Source organism: Anolis sagrei, chromosome X, assembly GCF_037176765.1.
Source record: "Anolis sagrei isolate rAnoSag1 chromosome X, rAnoSag1.mat, whole genome shotgun sequence".
NCBI classification, from domain to species: Eukaryota; Metazoa; Chordata; class Lepidosauria; order Squamata; family Dactyloidae; genus Anolis; species Anolis sagrei.
Genome location: NC_090034.1, coordinates 24,514,532 through 24,537,372, shown reverse-complemented (window position 1 = coordinate 24,537,372; position 22,841 = coordinate 24,514,532). Strand labels below are relative to the sequence as shown.

At 41.6% G+C, this 22,841-nt stretch overlaps 3 protein-coding genes across 3 annotated transcripts in view; all 3 read right to left on the bottom strand.

The window, feature by feature from the left end:
* Window positions 1-1,773: 1,773 nt before the first annotated feature.
* Window positions 1,774-2,997, bottom strand: LOC132780644 (transmembrane protein 238-like). The gene has a single exon (XM_060784375.2). The coding sequence runs from the start codon at window positions 2,391-2,393 to the stop codon at window positions 1,956-1,958; it is 438 nt and encodes a 145-aa protein (XP_060640358.1). The 5' UTR covers window positions 2,394-2,997; the 3' UTR covers window positions 1,774-1,955.
* A 1,275-nt stretch (window positions 2,998-4,272) lies between these two features.
* Window positions 4,273-16,506, bottom strand: LOC132781844 (ribosomal L1 domain-containing protein 1). Its single transcript, XM_060786339.2, has 9 exons — window positions 16,412-16,506; window positions 15,133-15,275; window positions 14,142-14,280; window positions 12,347-12,495; window positions 12,151-12,252; window positions 9,921-10,014; window positions 8,970-9,089; window positions 6,437-6,652; window positions 4,273-4,930 (listed from the first exon to the last, which is right to left on the bottom strand). The coding sequence occupies exons 1-9, from the start codon at window positions 16,436-16,438 to the stop codon at window positions 4,589-4,591; spliced, it is 1,332 nt and encodes a 443-aa protein (XP_060642322.2). The 5' UTR covers window positions 16,439-16,506; the 3' UTR covers window positions 4,273-4,588.
* Window positions 16,507-21,827: 5,321 nt separating this feature from the next.
* The window catches only part of GSPT1 (G1 to S phase transition 1), a 32,069-nt gene continuing 31,055 nt past the window's right edge, over window positions 21,828-22,841 (bottom strand). The window contains 1 exon segment of the mRNA XM_060786340.2: window positions 21,828-22,335. Within this exon segment, the coding sequence (XP_060642323.2) occupies window positions 22,283-22,335 (53 nt within the window). The 3' untranslated portion in view covers window positions 21,828-22,282.

The following is a 22,841-nucleotide window of genomic DNA, read 5'->3' as shown; positions in this document are numbered from 1 at the left end:
ACGCCCAACACAGCTGGAGAAATTGTACTATTTAGCTGGTATTGCATCACCTGGCATCTGTCGGGAAGTAGCAGTCAATAATGTAAGGACCAAGGCAGTGACATCTCCAGCCCATCCTCTGTTCAGATATCAGTCAGCACGCCAACGCCTTAAATCAAGAATTAGCTTCCTAAGATCTACAGAGATACTCACAGGAACACCTCAGCAAGTGAGAGTCCAAAAGTGGCAGGCTAAAACCCAGAACCTCAATCAGTGGTTGATACCGGATGAGAAACACCCTCCTTGGCACAGAGAAGACTGGGTGACATGGAAGACGCTGAACAGACTGTGTTCTGGCACCACAAGATGCAGCGCCAACCTTAAGAAATGGGGCTACAAATTGGAGTCCGCAATATGCAAGTGTGGAGATGAGCAAACCACAGACCACTTACTACAATGCAATCTGAGTCCCACCACATGCACAATGGCGGACCTTTTTACAGCAATATCAGAGGTACTCCAAGTGGCCACTAATGGTCAAAGGACATTTATTATAATGCCAAGTTTTTAACTTTGTGGTTTTTAAAATACATTATAACTGTATTCTCAAATCACTTCTGACATAATAAATAAAACATTTGCTTCTATTTAGAACGATATTCGTACATCTACGCTTAAAATACGGGCATCCACATCCTTGGAAGTATTAATATTATTTTCCTCTATACTACTATGGGAAAGGTTTTTAAAAAACATAAATTCTTTTTTATTCAGAATTCAAAGCTATCTTTAATTTCAACCATTTTAATTTAAACAACCAAATAAGTCTTATGTCACGTAAGATACAGGCAGTGGATTCCCCCCCCCCCCCACATATATTTAAAGTATATATATATATATATATTTTAAATATTTGTTAAGCGATGTAGCTCCATAGTCTATGGTTTTTCGGCAAAGAAAGCATTCATTTCTCAACAATATCCCATTTTCCGATGACGAAAACGATGTTCGTATTAATTTTGCACTAAAAGATGCATTTGTCGTGAATATTCCAACCTATATAGCAACCTTTTTGCTAATGCAAAAAGAAAACCTATAAATAAGAAATAAATACATACATAAATACAATAATCATCTTTGGGGAATTAGCTGCCATGTAGAAATGCAACATAAGGCTTCTTAAGTTCAATGGCAAGTCTTGCCAAGTTATCTTTCCTGTCTTGTATCTGAGTGTTTTGAAACGTCTGCATTGCTGTATTTAGAGAAGACAAAAATGGGAACGTTTCACGGGGAGGGAAGGCAGAGGCCTCTTTATCCTATTTAGTTGAGGATAAATTCACGAATGCTTTTTGTTCCAACTGAATTGGCTCCAAATAACCTGGTCTAGAAGACAATATGTATATTTTTTTAAATAACTTGGAAACGGTGACCGACTTGAGGCCACAATTCAAAGTGTAGGAAATATGGGAAATAGATGCGGCCCAGCTGGTACTTTGACAGTTAAAAAACCCACAGCCGCCATTATTGTTCCTCCTTGAAGGGATTCTTATGGCAGCTAGCCTTTTTCTAGGCCGACATGTTCACCAAATCTTTCTCAGGAGTTAGAGATTCAAATCCTTGCTTCAAAAGATGTGGGCCTATCTCAGGCATGGGAAAACTTGGGCCCTCCAGGTGTTTTGGACTTCAACTCCCACAATTCCTAACAGCCTCTGGCCCCTTCCTTTTCCCCCTCAACCGCTTAAGCGGATGAGGGGGAAAAGGAAGGGGCCCGAGACTGTTAGGAATTGTGGGAGTTGAAGTCCAAAACATCTAGAGGGCCCAGGTTTGCCCTTTTGCTTTTTGCATTCTCTTCTTTCTATTCATAAGCCACTTTGTGTGAGGAAAAAGCACGAGCGACCGAAGAAGGGAAGGCCTCGTTGGCTGTGCTAAGGTGGACATCGTCGTTGGAACAAGCAAGCGTGGATGGCGCATCTTCTTCAAAATCTTAGCCTCTTCTGCGACGGCGGGCTACCGGTCACTGTCTCTCCAACGGCAGAGTCAGCCTCAGTCTTCTTGTCAGAGTGGACCGGCTTTGAGTGGAAGGAGCCCGAGAGGTGCCTGCCAAGGGAGCGGACCATGAAACGGACCCGCCAGGCACGGCCTGTCGCTTCGGCCTCCATCGCCGCGGGCATGGCCTCCTCGCCCAAGCCTATGTCATCCTGCAGCTCATCCGGCGGTACCTCAATGTTGCCCACGTACCAGAAGACCCACCAAAGGAGGCTGAAGAGCAGGCCCACGCCCCCGCTGTAGATTAGCAGGTCTGCAAAAAAGACGTCCACGAAGGAACCCAGCAGCAGAAGCGACAGGCCCGCCGCGTCGAAGAGCAGTGCCATCCAGAAGGCCCCACGGCAACGACCTGCCCCGGCAGCCTCCATGATGCCTACTACACAAGGGCTACGGAAGGCCCACAGTCAGGATGGAAGGCCTCTTCGCCGTGTCTCTATGCGGACACAGCCTCTGCACAGACCTCTGAGCGACTGGTCCCAAAGACATCCCAGACTGGGATTATAACACTCTGTAAATACCTAGGACAGTGGTTCTTAACCTTCCTAATGCTGTGGCCCCTTAATACAGTTCCTCAAGTTGTGGTGACCCCCAACCATAATATTATTTTAGTTGCTACTTCATAACTGTAATTTTTCTACTGTTATGAATTGTAATGTCATTATCTGATAGACAGGATGTAGTTTCATTAATTGGACCAAATTTGGCACAAATACCCGATACACCCAAGTTTGAATACTGGTGGGGTTGGGGGGAACTGATTTTGTCATTTGGGAGTTGCTGGGATTTACAGTTAAACTACAAAGAGCATTCTGAAATCCACGAATGATGGAATTGAACCAAACTTGGCACACAGAACTCCCATGATCAACAGAAAATACTGGAAGGGTTTGATGGGCATGGACCTTGAGTTGAGGAGTTATAGTTCACCTCCATCCAGAGAGCACTGTGGGCTCACACAATGATGGATCTGGACCAAACTTGGCACAAATACTCAATATGCCCAATTGTGAACACTGGTGGAGTTTGGAGAAAATAGACCTTGACATTTGTGAGTTGTAGTTGCTGAGATTTATAGTTAACCTACTCAAAGAGCATTCTGAAATCCACCAATGATGGAACTGAGCCAAACTTGGCACACAGAACTCCCATGACCAACAGAAAATACTGAAAGGGCCTGGTAGGCATGGACCTTGAGTTTGGTAGTTGTAGTTCATCTACATCCAGAGAGCACTGTGGACTCAAGCAATGATGTATCTGGACCAAATTTGGCACAAATACCCAATATGCCCAAATGTGAACACTAGTGGAGTTTGGGGAAAATAGACCTTGACATTTGGGAGTTGTGGTTGCTGGGATTTATAGTTCACCTGTAATCAAATAGCATTCTGAACCCCACCAATGAGAGAATTGGGCCAAACTTCTCACACAGAACCCCCAGAAAATACTGTGTTTTCTGATGGTCTTTGGTGACCCCTCTTTGGTGACCCAGACAGCAAAAGACCAAGTGCCAGTCAACACCTCCCAAAGGATGCCTCCAGTCAACAAAACAGGTTGACTCTGCAGCTGCAAGGTTACTCAATGCGAATCAAGCTTGCCAACTGCAACATTTACACCTCTGTTAGACAAAGATTCTTCCCCCACCCTGGACATTATTCCATGCACACACACACTCCACTTGCTTCACTGCCAACAGACCTCTGAACAAATCTCTGAGGATGCAATTAGCCACAGATGCAGGCAAAACGTTAGGACAGAAAGCTAATGGAACATGGCCAGACAGTCCGAAAAACCCATAGCAACTCATCAATAGAAGTTTTATTTCTGCAGAAGCAAAATAACAGGTGAGTTCTGGAGCAAAGAAAGCCAGGTGTACCACAAAGAACAATCAAATGGCAACAATATTTACTTTACTCGAATCTAATGCTCACCTTTTCATTTATTTATGAAATTTATATCCAGCTTTCCTGTCAAGGGCCCAAGGTGGCTTACAGCCAGTAAAAACATATACATTTTTTTAAAAGCTAAAACCATAAATATTAGCAAATGTGGTGAAACACTAATTAAAACCCCAATAAAATACATTAAAATACAAAAGCAAAAAGTACCACTCTTTTTATTCCACCCCATTCCATAGAGGGCATCATGTATAATTTAGTGAGCTTAATTAATAACTCTCCCCTTAGTGTTTTTATCAGTTTCACAAGCATCAGCCAGCTGGTCTGAGTTTTCAGAAACACACCAAATCTATTAACTTGGGAAAATAATTTTATTACATACCTCTGTTGGTTTAGTAGCTATGCTTTGTTGTTATTATTTCTCAGATGGATAACTGGATCCATCTTAAATACAGGTAAACTACAGATAGAAAAGACGGTACAATCTATATGACAGAAATACAGCTTGACTTTACAGATTAAGACTCAAACAGATTAGTATTGCAGCTTTTTTTTAACCAATTCATAAAAGCCATTATAGCTGCTAAGAAAAAGTGGATGCAGAAAGTCAACATTCATTATGGCCCTTATGTTAAAATAGTAACTAATATACTCTTCTCCACTGTTGTTTATGAGAACTGTAGCCCTTTCCCTTTCTTGAGTTCTTGTGCAGGAGCTTTGGGAGCTTTCTTGGAAGACTTCTTGGCTTTCTTCATTTTAAGAACCTGAGAAGATTTTGCTGCCGGTTTCTGTGGCGGAGTCACCTGCTTCTTTTCTGAATTCTTTTGGTTTGGAGTCTTAGACTTCTTAGACTGTCTGAGAAGCTTTGGTGTCTGTGAGACCGATCCTTCACCAGGTTTTTCCAGCTGTGTTGCAGGGGCGCCCGATGTTTTCCTCTTGCCCTGGAGAGCCACTGATCCCTTTGTGCTTGACTTACTCTTTTTTCCTGGAACAGGACTAGGCTCCACTACCTACAATAAAGGGAGAAAGTGTACAGAGTACACTAAACTAGTCATAACTTGAACTAGTGAAAATTGTCCACCTGGAGGCGGTTCCTTCCAGATATTTTGGACTATGACTCCCCAACTCCTTCTTACTGGCAATACTGAATACAATGACAGCATCTGTTCTATAAAACACCCTGAGAGTTGAAAGGTCTCCATCTTTACTATACATAATAATAATAATAATAATAATAATAATAATAATAATAGTAATAATAATAATAATAATAATAATAATAATAATTTATATATAATTATTATTATTATGGTGGGATCATAAACCTGCGAAGGTAGTGGAAAAAGTACATGCAAAAATACCGTGGGACTTTCGAATCCAGACATCACGATTGTGGAAAATAAAAAAGTTTGGATTATTGATGTCGCCATACCAGGCGACAGCCAAATCGATAAAAGACAACAGGAAAAACTCAACCGTTATCAGGACCTCAAAATCGAACTGCAAAGGCTCTTGCATAAACCCAGTAGTAATTTGTACGCTGGGTGCCGTGCCAAAAGGTCTCAGCCAGCATTTTAAAATAATAAACATTGACAAAATCACAATCTGTCACTGCAAAAGGCCACCAAAGCGGTACCTATTTATCTACTCACATTGCTGTTTTCCAACTGCTAGGTGAGCAGAAGCTGGGCTGACAGCAGGAGCTCATCCCAAACCTGGGCTTGAACTGTCGAACTTTTGATCAGCAAGATTTTTTGCAGCTGGCGGTTTAACCCGCTGTGCTAAAGCCTGGCCCACCCTGAGAATTGAAAGGTCTCCATCTTTAATGTACATAATGCTACTCAGGGTGGAAAAATTGCATACAGAAGGACTCATTGGCTACTTATTCAATTTGTTGCTTATCTTCCTCCTTAGCAGCCAACATATTCTTAGGGCCCTTCCACACAACCATAAAACCCAGAATATCAAGGCAGAAAATCCCACAATATCTGCTTTGAACTGGATTATCTGAGTCCACAATACCATATATTCCAGTTCAAAGCAGATAATGTGAGATTTTATTCAGCTGTGTGGAAGGGGCCTTAATGTTAGTCTGTAAAGGAGGAAGGAAAATTAGCTGCCAAGAGCAAAATAGCAAAGATCATCAACAAAGAGGAGAAGAGAATCAGTTGCTCTGCCCTCTGTACTAGATTTTTAGGTGTCGCTTATTATAATTTTTGCTGTGGGCAATATTTTATTATGACATATATTGTCAAAAAGTAGTCTTCGTTTCACTGGATATACAAAGTGTCAGTAGAGACAAAGCTAAACACCAGCTGAAATGTAAATACAGGTGTTAATCCAAAGGCTGAGGCTAAATCTTTCTTCCTATTGGCTCAGAATGATGAATCGTGGTAGTCATAGGAAAACAGGGAACTTGGGGGAATTTAATGAAACACCATTTTCCATGCAAGTAATGCATGATGTGATGTTCTGAATGTTCAACATATTTCAAGCTTAGAATAGAAAGTAATTACCTTTCCCCCGTTTGCAATGGGAGAAGCTTCAATTGGAATCAGTTGTGGAATATCTCCATCATCTTCCTCTGATTCAACCATGATAGAGATGTCTGTTGTTTTCAGGATTGTTCCTTTAGAATCAGAAGCATCACTTTCATCAGCTATCGTTGAGCTGTTTGCTTTAGCAATGTTTTTGGTTTTATTCTTTTCTTTTTTTCTCTGTGACAAAGTACACTTAAAAACAAATTTATAACACTGTCAATGATTCAGTCTATTAATGAAAAGATCACTGATTTATAGAGAATGTAACTATGTAAAAAGACAGTGCAAGCATAAGACTAATAGTCGTAATGTTTTGGCATGTGTTAATAGTGAAGATTTCAACAACTTCTAAATGACAAAGTCCCAACATCTAGCACTTGAATTAAGGAATGCAGGAAACATGGTAGACAGTCTTAATGTAGCAAGAATGTTGGTTTCTGTTTGTTTTCCAGAAGGGATATTTTCACTTTTGTATTTGAGAAAGATTGTGAATGAAATTAACTAACTAATTAACTGTATTTTTATCCTGCTCTCTCTCACCAGAGCAGCTTACAATTTGGCAATGTTGCATATTCAAACAAATATACAATACAAAGAATTATATAAACAATAAACCAAATAGAAACATATAAATACCATAAAACTATTGAAACATGATCCCTAGCCTTGCAGTCATTTGTGTTGCTACATTACGCCTAATTAATACTGCAATATCCAAACACCTCCATAGCCACGTCTTCACTTTTCCCCTGAAAACCAGGAGGGAGGGGGCCAGCCTGATATCACCGGAGAGAGTTCCATAGATGAGGGGCCACCACTGAGAAGGCCATGTCCCTCGTTCCCATGCTTGTGAAGGAGGTGGGACTGAGAGCAAGCCCTCCCTGGCAGATCTTAATGTTCTAACCAGTTCATATGTTCAGACAGGTAAGTTGGGCCGGAGCCATTTAGGTTTTATAGGCTAAAGTCAGCACTTTGAATTGTGCTCAGTAGCAGACTGGCAGCCAGTAGAGCTGATGCAACAGGGGGGTTGTATGCTCCCTGTATGTCACTCCAGTGAGTAACCTGGCCGCTGCCCATTGAAATACTTGGAGCTTCCAAACAGTGTTCAAAGGCCACCCCACATAGAGCATGTCACAGTAGTCTATTTGAGATGTAACAAGAGCGGGGATTACCATGGCTACATCTGACTTGCCAAGGTACGGGCACAGCTGGCACACAAGATTTGATTGTGTGAAAGCACCACTGGCCACCACCAAAACCTGGGGTTCCAGGCTCAGCAACAAATCCAAGAGAATTCCCAAGCTGCGAACCTTTGTCTTTAGGTAGAGTGTAACCCTGTCCAACACAGGCTGTAACCCTATCCCCTGTTCGGCCTTTCAGGACTTGAACAGCCTCCTTAGCAGCAGGTGGAAAGGTGATAGAGTTGGACATCATCTGCGTACAGATAACATCGAACTCCAAAACGCTGCATGATCTCTCCTAGTGGCTTCATGTAGATGTTAAACAACATGGGGGACAATACTGAGCCCTGTGGGACCCTACAGGACAAAGCTGCAGGGCCAAGCAGTTGTCCCCCAACAACACTTGAGAGTGATCCTCCAGGAAGGACCGGAACCACTGCAGGACAGTGCCTCCAAGTCCCATTCCTGTGAGGCGTTTCAGAAGAATACCATGGTCTATGGTATCAAAGGCTGCTGAGAGAACTAACAGTGACATATTCCCCCTGTCAAGTTCCCTGCGTAGATCATCGACTAAGGAGACCAAGGCTTTTTCAGTTTCATGGCCCGGCCTAAAGCCAGACTGTGATGGGTCCAGATAATCAGTTTCTTCCAGGAACACCTGGCGTTGTGAGGCTACTACACGTTCCAGAACTTTACCCAAAAAGAGGAGATTGGAAAGTTGTTCAATTGAGTGAGGTCCAGTGATGTTTTTTTCAACAGCGATTTGATCAGTAAAGTATAATTCATCCCCTCCAATACCTGTTATTTTAAAATATATTTGAACACAATTCTCAATAATATAAAGATGAATTCCATATTCCTGGTTTTTATTTGTTGAAAGATGAAGCCATGGATAATGACTTCTGGCAGAAGCATACCATAGAATCATTCTGGAGGATGCAAACAAGATATAAAAAAAGATAAGGACTTGGAAGGACAGCTCATGATCCCAAGTAACAAGATACATAACTGGACACTAAAACTATGATAATCTAAATAATCATATTTGCCATTTCTATGCATTGTCATGAAAGCTGGATTATGAAGACAGCGGATAGGAAGAAAATCAACTTATTTGAAATGTGATGCTGGAGAGTATTGCTAAAAAAGATCAACAAATGGGTCCCAGGGCAAATCTCCCTAGAAACCAAGATGACGGAACTGAGACTATCGCATGTGGAACATATAATGAGAAGACATGACACACCAGAATGGAGATCATATTTGAATAACCACCCAATACAGCCATTGAGCTGAAAGCACCTACTATGCACTAGCCAATCCCTTACCTGTCTTTCAGTGTCTGTCTCTTTCTGAATTGTATCTGATTTGGGTTGGATCCAAGTAAAGACTGGAAGTGCAACTGATTTGTCTGTTTTGAGGTGAAGAATTTTAACACTTCTCCAAATCTGCAGTAATGAACACAAACATGTATCTCATGAACAAATGCAGACATATCAAACGGCTTTTACAAAGTTACACAGCCCAAATATATGCATATTTATTTGAAAGCAAAGGTCAACAGCATTAATATGCTTTACCTTTTTTGCAGATTAGATGTATGTACTATATATACTTGTGTATAAGTCAAATTATTACTATCATTATAAAGGCAGGGCACAGCACAGTTAAAACACATCATCATAAAATACATACATTAAAATGACGATGATAAAACACATCATCATAAAATACATACATTAAAACACATCATTACCAAATACATAGTTCAAGGATTAAAATACAATACAAATACATATATTAAAATACAAATATTTATTTATTTATTTGCTGCATTTGTTGACCGCCGTTCTCAGCCCTAGGGCGACTCACGGCGGTGTACAACATATAAAAGGCAATTTACAATAAAGCTCGACGAAAAATCAACATATCACTAATACACAATAATATAATTACACTAAAATAATCCGCTCCGTCTTATCGTAGAATCATAACCAAACTCGTAATCCATATTCCGTTCCAGTTGTCATTACCAGTTAATGTAACATTCAGTTAAATGCCTTCTCAAATAGCCATGTCTTTAGGCTCTTACGGAAAGACATAAGGGAGGGCGCCTGCCTGATGTCAACAGGGAAGGTGTTCCACAGCCGGGGGGCCACCACCGAGAAGGCCCTCTCTCTCGTCCCCGCCAGACGTAGGTAAATTTAAAATTTATAGACACATATGAATATTTGCTGCAAATGTGCAAATGATTTGCTTTAACATTATTGCATCATTACCTGTGGTGCTTTAGCAGCAATCACATTTGCAGCAGCAATAATGTTCTCCGAAATCTGCCCAGCTTCCATGCCGGTGTGACCAATACGCACCGAACTGAAAGAAATAAAGAGAGCCAGGATATAAGGGAACTACTTCCAATGCTTGGCTAGGACTTCACAGATATATAGATTCTAGCCCCAATAAACATCGCTATATAACTTAGAGAAGTCACTCACTTCTCTAAGGCTGACTGACCTCTGCCTCACATGGTTACTCTGAAGAAGACACGAGGAAGGAAAGAACTAAATATGAGATGTTGCCTTGAGCAAACTGGCCGGGTTTTAGTACAGTGGGTTAAGCCACCAGCTGCAGAAAATCTTGCTAATTGAAAGGTTGGCAGTTCAAGCCTGGGTTGGGGTGAGCTCCCACCGTCAGCCCACCTAGCAGATCGAAAACAGCAATGTGAGTAGATAAATAGGTACCGCTTTTAGCAGGGAGGTAATACAAAGGCGCCCATAAGAACATGCTGGCAATTTAATCGGGAGGACATCTATGGACATCAAAGCTCCTCTGCATGGAAGATGGAGTGTCAGCACCATCCCATGGCTGGAATCGAGCACAGCCTCCAGATGCCAGAGATGGAGAAGATGGGAAAGCCTAACTGTTTATGTATTGTCTGTCCTTGTTAATGGTATAACTGCATTAAATGTTTACTGTATATGTGTTCTGTAATTCACCCTGAGTCCCCTCAGGGAGATAGAACAGAATATAAATAAAGTATATTATGTGAGATTTTATTTCAGAAAGGTATTCTTTGATTCTCAGAAAGATCAAAGCAATTGGCCTGTCTTTGGAAGCACTCTTAATACTTACAAATGTGAAAGCCTGCAGGTCAGTCAAGAGCAGACTTTTGAATCTTGACTTTCATAATCTGACTCTTGGAGTAAAGACAACTTCTTCCCCTACCACATCATTAATTCCATGCGAGTGTGGAGTCACTTCGCATTTTGATTAATCCCACCCAGATGAGAGCTTTGGCAACTGCAAGATGTAATAATGCATTGCTATCATCAACTTTTTTGGGTGGGAGATATAAAAACGTTGAATGTTCCGAAAGGGTTTGTTCTTGTGATTTGAACATAACAGAACAATTTCAGTCAATGACCAACATTAAAAGAACCAGTAGAACATGAATAAAACATACATTTTGCAACTTGATTTCTGCTGAAACATTTCACCATTCTTTGTTTGTATGCCCCAAATATGATAATATACGGATGAAATACAAGATATTTTTTTCAATGTTCTCAATGGCAAGGGTGTTATAAAATTCCATACCTTCTGAACCACTCTGATGCATCTTTTGTGAGAGTCTTGTAAGTTTTATAATTTAGATTCATAACTAATAATAATAATAATAATAATAATAATAATAAACTTTATTTATATTGTACCTTATCTCTCAGGAGTGACTCAAGAGTGGATTAATTTCATATATAAGGCAAACATTCAATGCCTTTTCACACTGTGAAAAAAGACATACAATAGAGAGACAGAGGTAAAGGCCTTCCCCTTTCCATTTCTGGCATCTAGAGGCGATGCTCAACTTCAGCCTTGGAGAGGTGCTCTTGTTCCATTTTTCCATGCCGATGAGCCTCTTGTCCATAAACTTCTCCAATCGTTGCCAGCATGTCTGCACGGGGTGCTCTTTTACCTCCCCGCTGAGATGGAACCTATTGATCTACTCGCATTACATGCTTTTGAATTGCTAGGAAGGCAGAAGCTAGGGCTGACAGCTGGGAGTTCACCCTGACTTGCGACTTCAAACTGTTAACCCTCTGGTCATCAGATTTTCTGCAGCTAGCGGTTTAACCTGCTGTGCTACTGCTTTCCTTTTTTATCGGTGACTTCCTCTTGTTGTATATGCATGTGCTGTGATTTTTGTTGGTGTATGCCAATAATGGCTGTGTTATGTATAGGCGAGATACAAAAGTATCTCAATAAGTGGTCTGGTCTCAAACAGGGACAAGAGGCGTACTAAGGAAGGAATTAGTGCCAACGAGACTCGAGGCCCACCAACAGCCAGACAAAAATATGTCCTTCCCTAATGTTGTCCCTTACAATTTGTTATAAATTCTTTTCTTGAGCACTATTTAGCACCAAAAGCTGCCTTGAATGCCTTTTCAGAAAGGGGTAATATAAAGTAAATGGAAGAGGTAATATCCCGGCTTTTGTGTATATAATACTTACTAGCAACATCCTTTGTTGGTGACAGGAAGAGTAGTTCCTTGGATGTGTTTGTTTATTTCCTTAGCCAGATTCTTTGCTCTTAGGTTCACGGACAGAGGAGCTCTTAAATCAAAGGGAAATGTGATAATTGAGAAAAAGCAATTATGCTTACGTTGAAAAACTCTGGCCCAAAACTCTGAAAAGACAAAATGCTTACTTTTTACTCCTATAGAAGTGTTTCCCGATGTGTGACGGCAGGAGCCTTCGGATGCGATCATCAGACAGGAAAAGAGCAAACCGACTGAGGAGACGACGCTTGGCTTCAAAAGGCTTGTATTCCTTTTTGAGTGTTTTATAGGAGATGACCTTCCAAAAACAGGGGGAGGGAGAAGGAAGAGATTGAGTCTCATCAGTCTTAACTACTGCATTCTTATTAGGATGATTAATAACTTAAACTTTGATGGAAAAAGCAAATATAATTTCAGTAAGGTTTATTTATTTATCATGTCAGAAGTGAATTAAGAATACAGTTCTAATGTATTAAAAAAAACCCACAAACGAAGTTAAAAACTTGGCATTATACTACATTTTCTTTGACTAACAGTTGGTCATTTGGAGTGCCTCTGGTGTCACTTGAAGAAGGTCCTCCATTGTGCATGTGGCAGGGCTCAGGCTGCATTGTAGTAAGGGGCCTGTGGTCTGTTCTTCTCCACACTCACATGTCGTGGACTCTTCATTGTTAGCCCCATTTCTTAATATTGGCTCTGCATCTCGTGGTGCCAGAGCACAGTCTGTTCAGCACCTTCCAAGTTACAGACACTTTTATACAGATTGGTCTAGTGGAATGCTAGCAATGCATGTTCTGGTTTGCATTAAGTAATGAAAATCACTGAGTATTTGGCCAGCTACTCTTATCTACCCCCACAATGCTTTCATAAGGATTAAGTGGGGAAGAAGTAAAATATAGCCTCTTGGATTGAAAGGAGTTTTATCTATACACATAATAAAGGTAAAAATATGTTTGTATGTGTGTGGCTGGGGTGTCCACTTCCACAGATAGGCTCTCACTTCCACAATCAGCTATAGCTCTCACTATGCAGGTTATAGAGAGCGCAGTAAACGTGTACAAGAACGCTGCCAATGTCCTCCACAAATGCCGTACTGTCCACCACCCAAGTGAAGGCTTTCATACGGGGACAATTTCATCCTAGATTTTCTGTTTTTCCTCTACCACTTACATCCCAGTGTTTCTTACTCTTTCCATTGGAGTGGAATTTGCATGACCCTGCCCACTGCCTCTCCCATAACCCTTTCCTATTCTTTTCTATGGCACACAGTAAACAGAGGAATTGATCAGCAACTGAACATACTAGAGAGGTTTGGGGAGAATTCACCATGATTTATAGGAGATGTAGGTACTGAGATGTATAGTTCACCTGAAACCGAAGAGCATTCTGAACTCCACCAACAATGGACCTGTAACTAATTTAGCACACATAACCCCCATTACAAACAAAAAATACTGGAGGTCTTTGGAGGGATTCAGAGGAGCTGTAGTTGAAGGTACTGAGAGTTATAGTTCCCCTGCAATCAATGAGTACTCTGAACTCCACCAACAATGGACCTGGAACCTACTTGGCACACAGAGCCCCATGACCACCAAAAAACACTGGAGGTCTTTGGGGAAAATTCACCTTGATACATTCTGCTTTTTGGCTTCATCAAGAACAGGTATTTTGTAAATGAAATGACTCTTACTTGCCCATGCAAGACTATCTCTAAATATTTTCCAACTGGGATTGTTGCTAGAGAAAACACAGTCTTCCTTGCACAACCAACTGGAAGGAATACAGCTAAGTTGAGCAGGAACAGGGAAGCCCAAGAGGTGGTGATGGTAATGGCTAATGTCACCACCACTTGCTGATCAGACAGCTAAAGCATTGTGACCTTGCAATGTTCCCCAGTGACTCAAAAAGGATGTAACACCCCATGAACATTTGTGTCTTTCATACCTCAGTGATGCTTGTGATCCCATGTTGGGACAAGAGCTTCTTGTACAGGTTCTCCGTCTGTTCTGCTGTTAAATCCGGCTCATCTTTCGTGAAGAGGCAAACCTCCGCCGTTGCAGGCTGAATATTATGAGGCAGGGGTCTGTAAGAAACAAAGCAGTGGCATTGAGAGAATGCACAGAGTGTTTTGACCTCAAATGCAAGGAGGGTTAAGTACAGTCACACTTTGCAAGTGACGCTGGATCCATTTTATAATGGGTTGACTGCCACAGTTTTCCTGGATTCTCTCCTGCCTCCACAACTAAGACCACTGTTTTTCTGACTAAAAAGAGGAGGAAAGGATGCTGCATCTTCTAGGAATGCCAGGAGTGGCAATTTGCACCATTTCTAGCACAATTTCAGCCAAAATACAAAACAAAAACAAACTATTTCCAAAAACCAGAAGAGACATTTGTATAGTTCTGGACTATTGTTTAGTGCAGCGGTTAAAACCGCTACTTGCAGGAAATCCGTTGACTGGAGGGTTAGCAGTTTGACGCCACGAGCCGGAGTGAGCTCCCTGCCGTCAGCCCTATCTACCTAGCAGTTCTATCTACCTAGCAGTTCGAAAACATGTAATGCGAGTAGATTAATAGGTACCACCTCAGTGGGAAGGATAAAGGGCTACCCATGCAGACAAAGAAAGTCTATGGCCAACTGGATACTCGGCATGGAACAAGAGCACCTCCCCATGGCCAGAGTTCAGCATTGCCTCCAGACGCTGGAGATGGAAAGGGGAAGGCTTTACCTCTGTCTCTCTAAGTATTTTATGTCGTTGTTCACTGTGTTAAAAGGTACTGAATGTTTACCTTATACATATAAACTGTAATCTGCTCTTGGTCCCTCCGGGGAGATAAATAAAGTATATTATTATTGTCCTCGAAGGCATTTGGCACCAGCAGCAAACAGTGCTGCGGGGGCCATAGGGGGCTCCCACACTGATTTTTAGACTTACATTTTGATGACTTGCTCACGCAGTGGGATCTTCCAGACGGTAATCATTAAAAATAAACTCCGGTCCTCATTTAAAAGCAATTTCTCGGCCGTATTCTTCTTGTTCTTGCTATGTGCAAGCAATGCGAGAGCAGCCTTTTTAATCTGTAAAAGCAGATATGATTTTTGCTTGTCTAAATCTCTGTGAAATAGGAACATTTTAAATGTCACAGCAATAGTGAGAGTCCCATTTGGTTGGGAAAGAACTTGGAAACCTTACTTTTTTTGGACTACAATTCCCAGAATTTTCGAGCTGGCACACCCAGTGCCCATTATGACTTGGGGACCCAGTAATTTATAACCAGAAATACTTTCCCAAGCTCTGAGAGTCATTTGCCCAATAATTTTCAATAGAATCCGAAAAATAGAAGAGACCCCAAAGGCCATCCAACTCAAGCTGATTCTGCCAGGCAGGACACAAACAAATGCCACCCAACAGATGGCCACCAAGCCATGCTTCAGGGGCTATGACCATAGAATGCCAGAGTTAGAAGAGATCCCAAGGGCAATCTAGTCCGACCTCATCCTGTCTGCAGTAAAGGCACAATCAAAGCATTTCCGACAGATGGCCACCTAGCCTCAGAATCATAGAATCCTAGAGTTGGAGGAGACCCCAAGGGCCATCCAGTCTGACCCCATTCTGCTTGCAGGAAAGGCATAATCAAAACCCTCTCGATAGATGGCCATCCTGCCTCTGAATCATAGAATCCTAGAGTTGGAAGAGACCTGAAGGGTCATCCAGTCCAATCCCATTCTGCTTGCAGGAAAGGCACGATCAAAACCCTCCCGACAGATGGCCATCCAGCCTCAGAATCATAGAATCCCTAGAGTTGGAAGAGACCCGAAGGGTCATTCAGTCCAACCCTATTATGCCTATAGAAAAGGCACAAAGTCTTCCCAAAGCCACCCAGCCTCTGAATCATAGAATCTTATTGGAGCCGGACGAGACCTCAAGGGGCATCAAGTCCGACCCCATTCTGCCTGCGGGAAAGGCACAATCAAAGCCCTCCCGACAGATGGCCACCCAGCCTCGGAATCATAGAATCCTAGAGTTGGAGGAGACCTCCAAGGACCATCCAGTCCGACCCCATTCTGCTTAATGGAAAGGCACAACCGATGGCCACCCAGCCTCAGAATCCGAGAGTGGGAAAAGGCACAAAGGGCCCATCCAGTCCAAAGCCATTCTATCTGCAGGAAAGGCACAATCTAAGCCCTCCCAACAGATGGCTACTCAGCCTCACCTGCTGGGGATCCGGCTGATGCGCCATGCCTGCCTGCCCGTGCCTCGTGCGCTGATGAGAGCGGAAGTCGCCCTCTAATGATGTCACCGCGAGCGACCGCCTCTCTAGGGCTCCTCCCGGAAGAGGAGGCGGAAGCAGAGAGGTCTCCTTGGATGCTGGAGCGGAGGGGCCAAACGTCCAAAGGAAGTATCACACAGTGAAACAGGAGTAACACTTTCAAACTAGTACCAAACTTTCAAAGCACACTTTCTCACCTCAAAAGTTTTGGTCCCTCTTTAGTCTTATGCTTAGGCCCGCATCCGGACTGCCATATAATGCAGTTTAAAGACATTGAAGTCTACACTAATGTGGTTTAATGCTGCTAAAATGCATTAAATGGCATTGCCGATTGGGATTAGTCGAAAGAATGGTTTTCTCCTGCTTGGTTTTAAGATCTGGCTGTTATCCATCCTCCTTCAGGATAAAATTCAAAGCCTCAAAATTCAACAGGCCTTCAAAAACAAAAGCCATTAGTAAGGGTTTTAAAATTTGAAATGCTAACACTATTTATTTTGGGTTAAACCACTGAACTGCTAAACTTGTTGACCGAAAGGTCGCAGGTTCGAATCCAGGGAGTGGTGTGAGTTTCCCCTGTGAGCCCCAGCTTCTGCCAACCTAACAGTTCGAAAACATGCAAATATGAGTAGATCAGTAGGTACCGCTCTGGCGGGAAGGTAACGGCACTCCTTGCAGTTATGGCCACCTGACCTTGGAGGTTTCTATGGACAACACCAGCTCTTCGGCTTAGAAATGGAGATGAGCACCAACTCCCAGAGTCAGACATGGCTGGACTTAATTTCAGGGGAGAACCTTTACCTTTACATTTAATACCTTTATTTACATATACTCCTTTTATATCCCCTTCCGGTTCTGATTGCTTTAATCAAATCCTCGACTGCCATTAAAACCACCCAAAGAGGACAGTCCAATCTAGTACCTTGCTGTATGTTACATTTGTTTAGGCTGCATTTACATTGTTGAATTAATGCAGTTCAGCACAACTGCTCTACCTAAGTGCTATGAAATCATTATTTTTATATTATTATTATTATATATTAATATAATACTAAATCTCTGAAGCTTTAGATACTCTTACTACCTATTACAGGGAAAACCAGCTGATTGCTAATCAATCTAAAATGCAGACATGTGCTTTTCATTTTAAGAACAGACGAGCATCTTGAGCTCTGGGGACTAATTGGGAAGGAATCCCACCTGAGCATTGCAGCACATCAAAATACCTGGATGTTACTCTGAACCATGCTTTGATTTACAAGAAGCACTACTTGACTATCAAGCAAAAAGTGGCTGCTAGAAATAATATCATATGAAACCTGATTGGCACAACGTGGGATCACAACCAGACACAGTGAAGACATCTGCCCTTGCACTTTGCTACTCTGCTGCTGAGTACACATGCCCAATGTGAAATACATGTCACCACGTTAAAACAGTGGATGTGGCTCCTGAAGACATGCCACATTATCACAGGATGTTTACATCCCACACTACTAGAGAAATTATACTGTTAGCTGGTATTGCACCACCTGACATCTGTCAGGAAGTAGCAGCCTGTAATGAAAGGACCAAGGCACGGACATCTCCGGCCCATCCTCTGTTCGGATATCAGCCAGTACGCCAGCACCGTGTATCAATAGCTTCCTAAGATCTACTGAGGAACACCTCAACAAGCAAGAGCAAACCTCATTCCACTTACTACAATGCAGCCTGAGTGCTGCCACACACACAGTGGAGGACCTTCTTATAGCCACACCAGCGTGGCTGTAAGTGGCCAGTTCTGGTCAAAGACATCTGTTTGTGTTTTTAAATACATTACAACCGGTCCCTCAATTGGCTTATGACACAATATATCAAATAAATTGTTGTTGTTATTATTAACTATTTCTATCCCACTTTTTCCCCATAGGGAATCATGGGAGTTTTAGTTTGGTGAGGCACCAGCAGTCTTTGGCAGGGAAGGCTATAAAGACCTTATAAAACTACAACTCTGGTGAAATGTAACATTTGTTCTGCAAAGAACCTAAAATCATCAGTAGGTGGTAGTAAAGAGGATCAGGATCAACAGTGAGACCCCGTCTGCATTACCATATTCAGGCCCAAGCCCCCAAATTACAAACGAGAGGTTCTGTAGGTTTGTTCTTAAATTGAATTTGTATGTAAGTTGGAACAGGAACTTTTTTTAGTGTTAACTCCATATATATATATATATATATATATATATATATATATGCATGCATGCATGCATGATTTGGATAGCATAGGGAAGGGTGAACACTCTTGTGGTGTTTGTGTTGCCGTCTGTGCCCAGATTTCACATTTCCTGTCCTTGTGAGAATTGGATTTTGAAAAAAACTTGGCTTGTTGTGGAAAAACAAGGATTGGAGAAAAGCTTCCTTCCAAGGGGGAAGATTTGTCTTGCTTCTTGTTGTCTGATCCCCGTTCCTAACTAGGAGTCGTTTGCAAGTTGGATATTTGTAATTCAGGGACGGCCTGTAATCCAGTTTCTGAATCCAGATGATCTGCTTTGAGTTGGGACTATATGGCAATATAAAGTCATATAATCAAGTGCAAATCAGATCATCTGGGTTCAGAAACTGGATTATATGGCAATGTAGATCCAGCCTGAGAGGGTTGGGAGACACTCCTCATCTCAAAACAAAGGAAGAAAATTAGCAGAATCCTCAAGTGAATCAACACATCAAGACTGAAGTTGAATCTGTGAATGTAGAGATGAAAAAGGTGGCATCGACTGGGCTGCAGGTTCAGTGGTCAGATATCCGACAGGACCAGCATCTTGAAGTTGAAAGGAAGCTGCGAGAGGTTTGGTTTCCAATCAACCCTGAGAAAACAACTCCCTTTTATACATTTCCCAATGACAAAAGGCAAGTTTGGACATGTCTTTTAACAGAGCTGGGTTCTCTTCACAGATAGGATATTTTAATTAGAGCCATAGACTTGAAGAGGGCCATCCAGTCCCGCCTTCTGCCATGAATACAGATATCAAAGCCCTCCTGACAGATGGCCATCCAGCCTGTTTAAAAACTTCCAGAGAAGGAGACTCCACCTTGAACAGCTTTGACCCTTGGGAAGTTCTTCCTAATGTTTTGGCAGAATCTCTTTTCCTGCCCTTTGAATCCCTGGCTCCACAGAAATTTCTACAAGTCTGTTTGTTCCTTCCTCCTCAATGGGACCTCCTTTCAAATACTTACATATGGCTCTCTCCTCCTCCTTTTCTCCAGGCTAAATATACCCAGTTCCCTCTGCCATTCCCTTACATTAGTGTATTATAAAAGAAAATCTGAATTGTGATCTTTTCTGAAAAATCACTTTGTAATTCCCAGAAAAATAAAAGGCAGAAATATGCAGACATAATAAAATTTATTTAATGTTTTCATGCATTGTTGTAGCTACAAGTATAGTCATATGAAACTGAAGGACAATCAATTTTGCTTTGTCCATACAATGTAGCCTTATGTAAAATGGATGGGAGTTCCATGATTACAAATAAACAACCAGGGGGAAAACATTTCAGATTTATAGTAGAATAAATGGAACAGTTCCATGACTGTAGACTTTGGGGAATGGGCACATTATTACACTTTGAACATACAAAGGTAAAAAGGTATAATCGAAGAAGCATCTTGGACCTTGGAAACCAGCCTTCTATAGGAACCTAATACTGGAGATTGCCATTAAACACATGAGCATCATTGCACATCACTCAATTTCTGCTTTCTCCCCAGTTTTACAATGGCACAGATCCCATGCTCAGCCTACACACAGATATATGAATTTAGTACCCCGTTCTTTTTAATTGCCAGCCACAAGTTCTATAATTCACTTTTGCTTTGGGCTGCTGTGAGTTTTCCGGGCTGTATGGCCATGTTCCAGAAGCATTCTCTCCTAATGTTTTGCCCACATCTATGGCAGGTATCATCAGAGGTTGTGAGGTCTGCTGGAAACTAGGCAAGTGAGGTTTGTATTTCTGTGGAATAATGCCCAGGGTGGGAGAAAGAACTCTTGTGTGCTTGAAGCTAGTGTGAATGTTACAATTGGCCAGCTTGAATAGAACTGAATAGCCTTACAGTCTCAAAGCCTGGCTGCTTTCTGTCTGGGGGAATCCTTTGTTTGGAGGTGTTAGCTGGCCCTGATTTGAGAATACAGACATGCTGGACCACTCTAACAACCACCATGTCAGAATACACAGAGAGCCATTGAAATCCACAAGCATGTGGACAATTTCAACAGAGAGGAAACCATGAAGATAAACATAACCTGGCTACTAGAATTTAAAAACTTCAAAATCAGGACAGTAAATAAAGAACATCACTCAGAAGACAGGGGAATTCCAAAGAAGAAACAATCAGGGACAGCTAACACCTCCCAACAAAGGATTCCCCAGGCAGGAAGGAGCCAGGCTTTGAAGCTGCAAGGCTATTAAATGCTAATCAAGCTGGCCAATTGCAACATTCACACTAGCCTCAAGCACACAAGAGTTCTTTCTTCCACCCTGGACATCATTCCACAGAAATATAAACCTCACTTGCCAAGTTTCCAACAGACCTGACAACCTCTAAGGATGCTTGCCATAGATATGGACAAAAAGTCAGGCGAGAATGCTTCTGGAACATGACCAGACAGCCAGGAAAACTCACAGCAATCCAATGATTCCAGCCACGAAAGCCTGGAACACACTTTGGCTTTCCTTTAGTTCAGACTCTGATGTGCAGAAACGTATAGCCTGTGGTTGATATTCATCTCAATTGCAATGAGCAAACCTTTACTATTAAACTGCATCAATCCAGTGAGATTACATCAAGTTTCTGCCAGTTAAATACCAACTACTCATGGAAGGCCTATCAGGCTCAATTCAGATCTCTTAAAGAAAAATGAACACAGATTCTCCAGTCTTTCAAATTAGACAGAATGAAGAAAGTAACTTTGATCATCAACTGATAATTGAAACCCAGTTGGAATTGAATATTGTATTCCAGTATTATTGCACAAGTTGCCACATAACAGTCCCAGTAAGTTTGTTGGCCAGTATAGACGGAGAGAGAAAACAAACAAACACTAATTAAATAGTACCATATTTGCATTAGCATATTAAGATTTTTTTTTAAAAAAAAACAAATGTTAAGAAACGGAAGGAGAGTTGATGGAGTACAAATTTTGTCAGTGATCTAATTGCTTTATTTAAAACTTGCCTGGGGAGACAGCAAAGTAGAGAGCTGGGTTTTAGAAAAGTCTTAATGGAATGGAGTATTCAGATTACTTGGCAAGCTTAAAAGCTAATCCAACAGCTGTTACATCTGGATAAAAAAAAAAATTCAACAGCAATTAAGATACCAAAACATTTGAAATTTGAATAGTTTATTAACAAGGTAATTGTCTTTTATAACATGAGCACGCACACTCACACACTGAATGATCTGTCTTGAAAAATCTTTTCGATATACGGGGGGAAGAGAATTAAACATAAATTCTATCAGGTTTTTTTATTCATAATTCTAGGCAAATATGTCCACATCACTTATAAAGCTATTGCCAAATCTTCCAAGGAAACAGAATTTAGGAAGGGGGTGGGGAGCCTTAGAGGGAAATTCAATAGTGGCATAGCAGAGCTCTCAATATGAGAAAGCTGACACAAATGTGGACCTTTGCTATGAAAAGTTAAATCTTTGCAAAACACAGGGAGAAAGTTATAAATGTGAAGAAAATAAGAAGGCGATGTGAAGTAGGCTTCTGCAGAGTCATTTTGTTTTGTTTGTTTTCCTCACAGTATTGGAGCAGGCTTTGTCAAAACAACGCTTAGTCCTTCTCTGGAACCAATTTCAGAACTTTCCCAATTGCAATGGTTTTACCTACAGAAAATACCAAAAAAAGGCAATTAGTAAATGAAGTTTGCCACCTTCGAGGGTTAGCAAAATATCTAAGTATTCCTGGAAAAGATACATCCATATCTACATAAGATAGGTAAGATGTAATACAAAAAGCATGATGGAGCTATGTCTTGCAGGCTGCCTCCCTCCCACAATTTTATCTACACAGATAGGCAAACATTTGGTGCCTTTAATACAGTGGAATAACAATGATACATAAATGCACAGAACAAAGGTAAAGGCTTCCCCTTTGATCTCTGGCTTCTGGAGGCGGTGCTGAACTCTGGCTATGGGGAGGTGCTCTTATTCCATTTCCAAGCAAAGGAGCCTGTTGTCCATAGGCACCTCCTGGTCATGTTGCCGGCATGGCTGCATGGGTGCCTGTATTACCTTCCCGCTGAAGCGGTACCTATTGATCTACTCACATTTGCATGCTTTCGAACTACTAGGTTGGCAGGAGCTAAGGCTAACAGCATGAGCTCACCCCA